Source organism: Lactuca serriola, chromosome 7, assembly GCF_051521515.1.
Source record: "Lactuca serriola cultivar US96UC23 chromosome 7, Lser_US96UC23_V15, whole genome shotgun sequence".
Classification (NCBI taxonomy): Eukaryota; Viridiplantae; Streptophyta; class Magnoliopsida; order Asterales; family Asteraceae; genus Lactuca; species Lactuca serriola.
This window is the reverse complement of record NC_136414.1, coordinates 81287951-81299645: the sequence shown is the minus strand read 5'-3', so window position 1 is coordinate 81299645 and position 11695 is coordinate 81287951. Positions and strand designations below refer to the sequence as shown.

The window sequence follows — 11695 nt, the reverse complement described above, 5'->3', positions numbered from 1 at the left end:
TTCAGAAGGACCAATTTTTAGTCTGAAAGGCATAACATTCCATTCATAATGTCCAAAAGGAACATTAAAACCAGTTTTATATTTGTCAGATTCATGAAGCTGTATTTGCCAAAACCCTGATTTCATATCAAAATTTGAAAATATTTTTGAATCATAATTTTTTTTCAATAAGTCTCTTTTATTGGGAATAGGATATCTAATCCATTATAAAACTTTATTTAAATGTTTATAATTGATAACCAATATTGATGATCCTCTTTCTAAGTCGGTTGCATTCATAACATAAAAGGCTGAACAAGACCATGTTGACTTAGAAGGTCTTATTAGCTTTTTAACTAATAAGTCTTGAATTTCTTTTTTACAATGAATTTCTAATTCATTATTCATGTGAATGCCTTTTGATTTTGAAGGAATGTCATTTTCATTAAAAAATTTAATGTAAGGTAATTTAAGGATATGTTGTTTTCTGCTCCAAAAGGCATTTGGAATATTAGAGCAAACATTATTTTCAAAATTTGATTTTAAACTGTTATTTTGTCTTGAATATGTTTTTATTCTAATTGATTAATTATACGAATATCATTTATTTCATTAATAAGATATTTAGCTTGTTTTGTTTTATAATTGAGTATATTTATATTTGAGTATTGAATTGGTTCACAAAATTTGAACATAAATTATTTTCCAAAAATATTAGTTTTGATTCCGTTTTCATGGGCATTAAATGGATATATCGTAGTAATAAAAGGTGTTCCTAGAATTAGAGGAGAAGTGAGATTATTTACTAAAATTAGATGAGTTTTGAAACAGTAGTCTTGATCATTAAAAATATGAACATCAGAAACTTTGTAATTAACAATTATTTTTGAGCCGCCTGCTCCATTTAATCTAGAAGAAGTTTTTTCATAGAAGTGAGTATGAATTATTCCTTCTTGGATGCAATTATGTCTACACCTCTATCAATTAAAACAGTTTTCTTGATTTGAAAATTATCTTTTACTAAAGTAATATGAGTATTCCTTTTTTGATAAAGTTGTGAATTTATAATATTTCCAATTAATACTTCTTCATCTTCCTTTTCTTTTTTGATTTCTTGGAAATCATTTTTATTTGTTAAAGATTGTTTTCATTTTTCAATAATAAGAAGTCTATTTTTTATTTCTTTTATTTCTTGTTTAACCAGTTCTAATTCTTCATGAAGTTCCTGAGTAGAAATAGGTTTTTCTTTAGAAAATCTTTTAAATACACTATTGAGATTAAATAATTTAGTATTATTAGGTATAATAGTGTCCTCATTATTAAGCATTTGTTTAATAATTAATTCTTGGATATTTTTATCTTTAATAAAGTTTAGACTTTTTAGTAGTTCTTTATCATCGTGAGTGAGAACCTTAATTAAATTATTTGTAATCACATTAATTGAATTACAGTGACATTTCTAATACCTTCACATACATCAGAACTATCTGAATCAGAAGTAGAGTGTTCTAAAAAATTTAAATAGTTTGTTTGAAAGTCAGAAAGACTTTTCTTCAGAGTCTGAGTCTGAATTTAAAACAATTTTTCTTATTTGTTCTTTTAATTCTTCAGATATATTTAATTCATTTATTTTTTTGTCTTGGCATAACAGTTGTTGGCTGTGTGACCGGTACATCCACATTTATGACAAATAATAACATCTTTTTCTTTTCCTTTAAATTTTTTAGATGACATTTTGTAATATTTTTTAGAGTAGTCTTTTCTTTTATGATAATTTTCACGATTATGATATTTTATATTTTTCTTGAAATATTTCAAAGATTTTTTCTTATAATTTTTTGATTTTGATGTAGATGGTCCGGTTAAAGGTTGATATCCATATTGTTAACAGAAATTTCCTAATTCATTTTTACTATTGATTCTATCTTTTTTCTTTAAACATAAGATCTGCGCAAACTGCTAATCCTTCTTTATTAATATAATTGATTAGATCTCCATAAGTTAAATTTGGATAAGTAATTTGATTATTAAAGCTTTCTCTTAGTTTTTGTCTAACTCTTTTTGCAAATAATTTTGGAAGGCTAGCAATAAAGCGTTCTTTCCAATAAGCTTATTTACAGTCAGGTCTTGAAAAGACTTTAACAAGATAATTATCTTTATACCATAAAAAATCAGTAAGATTTCTACAATGTAAATTCATTAATATTTCAGAAGTTTTTTCTTGAAACGTAGTAGGATCTCCAACAAAGTTTTTGATAATGACAAAAATTAATGTATTAACCATATCTTCATCTAATGTTTGTATGTTTTATTGTTTTATTATGGTTTTAGTAGCAGTTAAAATTCCATTTTTTTATTCTAGTGTAACATAGAAATCCCACCAGCCTTTAAGAGTTTCAGTGAACCTAGAAAGAATGATATTAACAATTTGAAGTTGAGTATTACCTTTTGACTTGTAAGCGTTAGCCTGTCATAGTTATTTGTTGAACGATATTCATTATTTGATGTTCATAGCATCCATTGATATTCCATTCGTAAATAGAAGTTCCATCATAGGCAAAACGATCATACTGGAATTCTCTTTCTTCAATTTGAACATCAGGAAGAGAAGGTCTATTCCAATAATTTCGTAGTGTTGGCTTTTGATTTCTTCCAAATGTGTTACGTTCAGATTGATTAATTTTATTTAATTTAGAAATTTCATTAGTAAGTTGATTAATATCTTGATTATTTGTAAATTGTTGAGCAAGAGTATTAATGTCAATTTCACTATTACTATTAAGATCTTCGGATTCATTAGTTGCTATTTGTTTAAGAGTATTAATATTTTTGATATTTAATTTTGATAGTCTTTTTTCTAATTCATCTATTAAGTCTTTATTTCCTAAATTAAAATTGCCTTCAATTTGATAAGGAACAAAGCTAACATTTGAATAATTACTAGAACTTGTTTCATCTTTTTTTTTCATTCCGTTTGAATAATTGTAATTCCATATTTTTTAATGTTTTATTTATTTTTGTTGTTTCTATTTCTAAATTTGTTAAAGTCTTTTGTAAAAATTTTTCTTTTAAAATCTTTTCTTCTATTCTATCTAATTGTTCTACAATAGTTGTTAAAACTTCATTTTAGTAATTGTTTTGATAAATAATATTTTGCAATTTTTTTTTCAGTTGCTTGTTGATTTGAAACTTTTACTAGACAAGTTGCTAAAATATCTTAATCAATAATAATCCCTTTTTTGGTGGATAATTTGAAATAGTTTCTTGATTAGAGTCAATGTCTATGTATTTTTTTTTATTAAAAGTAGAAGTAATAGAATCATTTTTGAATAGATAATCAATATTATGTTTAGAAACATAAAATAACTAAAACCATTGAAAAATTGGAGAATAAATTTTGTTTGTTAAAATATAATCTTCCAAAAGTCCTAAATGTAGAAACCTTAAATAATATGAATTTTTTTGTTATGCCAAACTCTTTTTCTTATTATTATATTCTTTATAATATTCAATGTTTTTAAGTAATTGAATTCAACGTGATATTCTTGTTTAAGAAAATTCATATTAACAAATTGTTTTGGTTAGGATTGAAGAAACATAATTTATTGTTTCCAGATTACGATTTCTTGACTGTTTGTATATCTTGATCATTTCAGTTAATCGAGAAATTTTTTCTATTTGTTTATCATACGTAGGGCTATTGGCTTGTAGTTTTAATAAATAATGTTTCTCGTGAGATCTTGAATCTTTTAAATGTTGAATAATTTTACACATATTAGAGTTTATCTTCCAATGTCTTTTTATTATGTTATTCCAAAACCGATTATTTTTAGAACAATAAATCTGTATTTTAGAACTCATTTAACAAATTAATAAACTATCAGTAAGATGATTAATTGAATAACTCATACATTTTATGACTTTTTTAAAATGACTAATTTCAAATTTTAGTCTTCCTATTTTAACTAATTGAATTGCAGTACGATTTTGACCTTTAGGTATTAATTCTTTTACTTCTAATTGCTTTTCTTTTAACTTTTTTGTTGAAGTGCTTAAGTCTTGCCAAAATTTTTGAAGTGAATTAGTATTATAATTTTTATCGAAATTATAATATATTTGAGCTTTATTACTCCTATTTGTTGTTTAAAATTTTGAAGTTCATTTATAAAATCATATTTAGTGGGACTAGATAAACTAGTTTCACTATTTTGTTCATCTTGATAAAGTGGTTTAGGAATGGAATTAGTATAACTAACAACCTTTTGTTTTAAAGATCTTGATTTTGAAAATGAATGTTTTGATGTGCCAACTTCTGAAATCGAACTTGTTGAAAATCGTGATTATAAAAAATTTATTGAAGAAAAATTTATACCAACCGATCCGTCGTTATGTTCAATAATATTAGAAATTTGTTTTGAAGAATCTAAAGTCTTTGGTTCAATAACGTTTTGTAAATTCCAATTACATAATTGAGTATTTCCGATCATTTAAGTCTTTTAGGCATATGAACCTTAGTATGGTTAGTATTTACTTAAAAAATATTTGTTTTATTTATTCGGCTTGATAAACTGGTTCTTGGTTCTAATGTAGTCGTCATGGTTTTATAACAAACACGATAGATTATTGCTAAAGGCTTGATATTATCTTTAAATTCTAAATTTTTTGTTTCTACTGTTAAAACTAAGGTATTTAATATATTTTTATCGAATAATCCTATAGAAAAATTTGGATAACAGTTAAAATAAATTGGTCCGTTAACAATATTTGTTTCTGCCATAGCTAAAATAGAATTTTGAAAATCTTTATGCCTTTTATCTCTTAAAATTAGGAGAACGGGAGCATTAATACCAATTCTAAATAAAAGTTTAATAACAATTTGTACTAAACCGATATCAATAAATTTATATTTTTGTTTATGTTCTAAAATAGATTTAAGTGATAATATATTTAAATTTTGTTGATTTTGACCAATAGACACGGTTTGTTCGGTCATTTTGATTGAGTAACTTTGAAAATAATCGAAAGTTGCTATTTTATATATTGTATTTATATTTGTTTTTGGTATTGTCAAATCATTTAAACTTTGTTCTATGCCATCAATAGTTTCTTCGATAGAGTTTATTTGATTATTATCATAGTCTGGTTCTTCATTAATACTTTTACCATGAATGTATCTTTTGGATAATATGCGTGAAAGTCTACTCATATTTGACTTATTTTGTTTTAAAATTTTATAAGAAAGCTTACTTATTTTAATAATTATGAACAGAGGAGAGTCGTCGCGACGATGATTGTGGTCCGGCATCGCGGCTTACATCCTTATTTGCACATTTTACGCTAATCCAGCCAATCATTGGTCTTGTCTATGAATCATACTTATTAAAACTCATAATTTTCTTAGAAAATTTTAAACCATAAACAATCAAATTTGAAAATAAAACAATCACACATAAATGGTCTAAATACTCAACCTCTTTATTTCCACCACCTTCAAACCTTTTCCATCTTTGAAAATGGCTCAATTTTGGATCACGGATGAAGATATCATTTTGGTTCGTGCATGGGTCGATAGGGGTGTGCAAAAAACCGCAAAAAAAAACCAAGCCGAACCGGCCAAACCGAAACTGAAAAAATCGAAACCGAAAAAACCGATATCAACCGGATATATATATATATATATATATATATATATATATATATATATATATATATATATATATATATATAATCAAACGGTTCGGTTCGGGTATCCATGGATACTAAATATCAAAACAAAAAACCGACCCGTTGATATCTGGTTTTTTCGATTTCGGATTGGCCGGTTTGGCTCGGTTTTTCGGTTTTACGATTTTTTTGCACACCCCTATCGACCCATGCACGAGCCAAAATGATCTTTTCATCCGTGGTCCAAAATTGAGCCATTTTCAGAGATGGAAAAGGTTTGAAGGTGGTGGAAATAAAGAGGTTGAATATTTAGACCATTTCCAACCCTTAATACTATATCTTTACATTATATTTATAATTATAGTGTAAAAGATAATGTAAACATTAAATTATTCAGACCCATTACACTATATTTAACACTAAAAATAATGTTTTAGATATATTTTTTTTATTCAACTTTTATCATTTTACAAAAACAATCTAATATTTATTAGGTTTTTATAAACTTAACTAAGATACTTTTATTACAAATACTTAATAAATTATAATACAAATAGCCATATTATATGAACATTATAATTCTGTCATCTACACCTATACCGAGTTAACCCTCCCAACTTGTCAGGTTGGAACATGGTGGCATTTGCCGAGCTTGCCGACTCGACTCCATTCCTATCATGATTAGGCCTGACAATCGTGTCGTGTTCGGGTTGGCGGGTTGACGAGTCAAAATATGCCAACCCAAACACGACCCATTTAAAATATACAGGTCACGGGTTGGCGGGTTTGGAATATAAACCCATATATGGTCGCCAACCCATTTATTTATACGGGTCACTGGTTGGCCGGTTCGTGGGTTAGATTTTATAATAAAATTGACAATTAAACATGAATAAATTCTTGATGGTTGATGCAAACATATCCGAATTTTAGACACTTAAGTTTTAGGGCGTGTTCGACAAAATTAACTGGTAGCGGTAACTTGTAGCGGGTAGCTTGTAGCTTGTAGCGTTTTGTTAAACGCTACATAAAGTAGGGTGTGTTCAGCACTGAGTGTTTTGGAGCGTTTGAGAGCTTCTAGCTTCTAGCGTTTGACAAAACGCTCCGTTTATAACAAAAAACTTCCTTTGGCACTACAAGCTTCTGGCGTTTAATTTAATTAAAACGCTCCAAATCCAAATGCTACTTCATGTAGCGTTTAACAAAACGCTACAAGCTACAAGCTACCAGCTACAAGATACCAGCTAATTTTGCCGAACACGCCCTAAAACTTAAGTGTCTAAAATCCGGATATGTTTGCATCAACCATCAAGAATTTATTCATGTTTAATTGTCAATTTTATTTATGAAATATAACCCACGAACCGGCCAACCGGAGTGCCGAACAAGACTTTCTGTTTAAAACAGAGCGTTTTGTTAAATGCTAGAAGCTAGAAGCTCTCAAATGCTCCGTGCCGAACACGCCCTTAAACATCCAAATGAAAATTAGGAACATTCATAAAAACATGTTCAAACTAAACATTAATATAAACATAGATAATTTAAGTGCTAAAGTAATAACCACAATTCTAATTTAGAGACTTAGATCTTAATACTTGATACATAAATACATTTAAAAATAAAATAAATTTTTTATTATTAAAAGTATAAACGGGTTGGCGGGTCAACCCGTTTATTTTTTGAAAAACCCACATATGACTCGTTTAATAAACAAGTTGGCGGATTGACGGGTTAAAAAACTCAACCTAAACCCATTTATTTTATGTCGTGTATCGGGTTCGAGTAGAGAATTGTCTTTTTAACTGTGTGACACTATTCATGACCGTTACAAAAACTGCATATGTTTCCGGTTAAGTATAGAACCGTGATTTTCTTTCTATTTTATATAGAACCGTGATTTTATTTCTATTTTACCCCAATTGAATAGAACCCTAATTTGCAACTTTGTAAAACCTTGTTTGGCCCAGCACACAGACGCAGAGCTCTTTCTTTGTAATGCTCCATTTGGACACCAAAAATCCTAGCAATTCTCACACTACTGCGTCCTCTATATCCCTACTTGCATTTAAGCCTCGCCAAGTTCTCCTTGCTCAGCATAGTTCAAGAAGCACGATGGCTGCTTCTGCTTTGAAGGAGGAAAATAGCAGCAACATCACATCTTTAACCCCCGAATTGAAAGGAGCTCTTCACCAATCTATACTTGATTACTTCCATCGTAACGGATTCTCCAAAACCCTCAAACGATTTCAGTCAGAAGCTCCAATTCAGGTCCCTCCATCCCTCCTATATATATGCATATTATATTGTAACCATATATCCACATATTCATAGACGAGTGTGCTGTACGAGCAGTTAAAGCTGATTAAGGGGTTGCTTCGATAACTGGATATGTGTTTTACAAGCGATTCTTGTGAGTTGAATAATGAAAATCAGTTGATTAGTTGCTTAATGTTAAAATTAGCGACAATGTGGTAACTTCAAATCTATCTCTATAATTTTCTTAAAGCAAGGTATTGTCTTGAACAGAAAATCAAAATCTTAATCTGTTTTTGCAGAACAGTTTGGGTTATTGTGACTCATTTTAAAAGCACAATGAAACACCCCCCTAACAAAGCTTGTAGGATGCAAAGCTTGGAACTTATTAATTGATATCGCCATAGGGACTCCTAGGAAGGCTTTGAGCTTTTGTACTGGATAATCATATATAGATTTTGTTTGTTGATGTTGCTACCAATGATTCGAACCTTTAGCTGTGTATGATTTCCTGGTAGAACTGCAAATGCTGACTAAGAAAGAATATAAGAAACAAATGTGAAGATTTGCTGTTATGGCTAAGAGTCATAACATAAGAAACAAATGTGAACATTCGCTGTTATCCCTAAGAGTCATAACATAAGATTCTATAGCTCTTACCAGATTAAGTACTGCTCTCATTAAGTTAATTAAGAAAAAAAAAGAAATGTCACCTTAGAAGCCTCTTTGGTCTGTCGCGTCTCCCAACATAGGATTGCAAAATTCCCAGGAACTTGAATCATGAAAACCCATGTTGTAATGATTTTTCTTGATAAAAAAATGTATACTTTTTACTGTTTATTATCTATCAATTATCATGTTGTATAACATTTTCAAATTAACGTTGGAATTCTTGATGATTGTACTTTATTTAATGTAGACTGATACACAAAAGGCTTCTCTGCTACATTTGGAGGACATATTCTGCAACTACAACACTTGGTAAGATGAGAAAAAGTCACATTAGTGTATTATATTTATAGCTCTAGTGCCTTTCCAAGTTTGATTAAATGAAGCAGTAATTATCATGCATCGATCTTAAAAAGCTAAATTTTTATCATATGAAATGTAATTAGCATTATTATCTTTGCATTGAAACAATAAAACCTATAAAGTAAAACATATGTCGAGCCTCTTGTTTTCCTAATTGTTTTCTAGTTGATTATCTGCTATAATATATAATGATCTCATCAGCTTGAGCTTCTGTTTTTTTATGTTATGCAGCAATGCTGATAGTAATAAGAACAACAGCAATACACCAGGTAATTCAGTCAAAATTCTGATAATATATGGATTGAATGCAAGAAACAGCAACACATTTCATTGATTTATTATAACATCCTACTTTCATTTCTCCTTATTACAATATTGTATTAAAAATATCTACCCAATTATAACAATATCATCCAAATCCAAATACAAAAGTTTCATTTTTATATGTGATAGATTTTGAAAGTACAATATCTTAACAAGGATAAAATTTGAAAGCACAATGCTACAATCGGGTATATTATTATTTACTTAAAGTACAAAACTTTACTAAGAAAAAATGGAGGACAATGCTATAATACAAATAACTAAAACTACATTGCTGTTTCTTGTATTTAGCCTTATATATATACTTGTCTATGTGACATTGATCATATGGTTGTTGCAGTGTTAGGAAATGATGAGGCTATAAAAAAAGATAACTTTTGCATCACCAATGAGGAAATAACAACCAAAAAGAAGAAGAAAAAGGGTATCATTGAGAGTGAAAACGGTGCTATTAAAGATCAACAAGAAGTCACTGATAAAAAGATATTTGTATTTGGTAAGAATTGTGGTCAGGATATCATAGTCAATGAACGAGAAACAAAACCTAAAAAGAAAAAGAAAATCAAACATGATTCAAATTCTTCTATTCAAGCTGAAGAAGCGACATCTATTGTAGTAAAAACACCCGTAAATGATACAATAAATGGATTAAAAATAGAGGATTCAACTAAGAAAGTTGCAGACAAAGAGAAGAAAAAGAAGAAAAAGAAGTTGAGCAATGATTCTGGAGACACTGAAAAGGAGAGTATTGAGCCATATGAGACTAAAAAAGAAGAAAAGAGTTCCAAGAAAAGAAAAAGATCCGATTCTGATGAAATTGAGATAGTTACTGAAGAATCCAAGTGCCAAAAGACTGAAACTTTAAAAGAAAAAAAGAGTAAAAAGGAAGAAAACAATGGACAAGAAACATCTAATAAACAGACAAATGGGCAACTTGAGATGAATGGTGAAAAGTCGGGTGCCCATAAATCAACAAAAAAACAACAAAATGTCACAACTGAGGTATGCATACATTTTTCTTGATAGCGATTTAAATTGATATTTTTAAACTTGTATTTCATATTCTTTTTGTTCTTCTTTGTGCCCTAGAAAACCTTATCTTGATTTCTGATTTGATGCAGCCAAAAACAGTAAATGCATTTCAAAGGGTGAAAATCGATCAAGTGGAATTCGCACACGAGAAATTGCAAGATAATTCATATTGGGCTAAGGTGAGATGATTAACCTTTTATCCCCCAACTTTTTCTCACTTGATGTTTTTGAGAAATGGTTACATTTAAATATATGAAACTAAGATGCTATTATAAAAAATAAATGAAAGTATGTTACTATTTTTTTTTTGTATTTAGTCCTTTAAGAAACAAGTATAAATGTAATGTTCTTAAATTGCATATTGCAGGATGGTGCAGAGATTGGTTATGGTGCTAAAGCACAAGAAGTTCTAGGTCAAGTGAGAGGGAGGTATGTTTGGTCAACCATGGTCAAACTTATATCATCACATAATAATATTGACATAAATATTTAATTAGAATACTTGACCAACAAAGGAAGATGAAAATTTCTACCAAATAATAGAAAATATCTTGTACCATAATTAGACTTTTAGTCCAGTTCAATGCATGTCAAACACAGTACAATATCCGATACACAGATCCTCACTTGGGTCTCTTTCTTTTTGGCTTATAGGGATTTTCGACATGAGAAGACAAAGAAGAAACGTGGAAGTTATAGAGGAGGCCTAATAGACTTACAATCTCACTCCATAAAGTTCAATTATTCCGATGAGGAGTGATGGTGATTCTTTAAGGATTTTTTTTTTTTTTTTAATATCAATTAATTGCTCCTTGCCTACAATTTTTATATTATTGTATGAACCGAATGATCAGCGGTAATACATGTACCCATCAAAATTTTGACAATGTTTGGGTTTCTTTGTGATGGTATAATTAAATGGAAGGCTAATGAAATGGGGAGGGCAAATGAACCATTTCTAATATAATAAAAAATTATAGATGAATATAAAGTAGGTCATTTTTTTTTAAAATATATAATAGTTGTATACATGTGCAATACGACATGATATAATTTAAAAGTTAATAAATTTGAAAGGTGGATACGACGGAGTTGTGAATAAGACGGTAACGTGAAGCCATAGGTTGCCATGAATGGACCCAAATCCATAACAGGGAGAGACCATACCATGTAAGATATTATTGGAAAATGCATCATTAGCAAATACGAATCTAAAAGGGTTAAAATCTAACTAATATTCAAGACAAAATTTATATAAGAAAAAAAAAAGACAAATATAGTCTAAACTTTCAAGTTTTTTTCCAAAAAATATCTCAAAAGTGAGGAAAAAAATGCATATAACCACAAATTTCTTGGTGCCAACTACGAAATGGGGAAAAACACTGCAAAATGCTCAAAACAAAGGCATTTG

General features: G+C 29.0%; 1 protein-coding gene across 1 annotated transcript; it reads left to right on the top strand.

The window, feature by feature from the left end:
- Positions 1 to 7550: 7550 nt before the first annotated feature.
- Positions 7551 to 11171, top strand: LOC145062841 (uncharacterized). Its single transcript, XM_079010431.1, has 7 exons — positions 7551 to 7911; positions 8816 to 8877; positions 9160 to 9197; positions 9593 to 10254; positions 10374 to 10463; positions 10652 to 10713; positions 10939 to 11171. The coding sequence occupies exons 1-7, from the start codon at positions 7639 to 7641 to the stop codon at positions 11042 to 11044; spliced, it is 1293 nt and encodes a 430-aa protein (XP_078866557.1). The 5' UTR covers positions 7551 to 7638; the 3' UTR covers positions 11045 to 11171.
- Positions 11172 to 11695: the final 524 nt, after the last annotated feature.

Excerpts from the sequence above, each read along its gene's own strand:
- LOC145062841 (XM_079010431.1), top strand. The coding sequence starts at position 7,639 with ATGCTCCATTTGGACACCAAAAATCCTAGCAATTCTCACACTACTGCG. Across the intron at positions 9,198-9,592 it reads GAACAACAGCAATACACCAG|TGTTAGGAAATGATGAGGCT; the intron begins GTAATTCAGTCA and ends TGGTTGTTGCAG. Across the intron at positions 10,464-10,651 it reads ATAATTCATATTGGGCTAAG|GATGGTGCAGAGATTGGTTA; the intron begins GTGAGATGATTA and ends TGCATATTGCAG.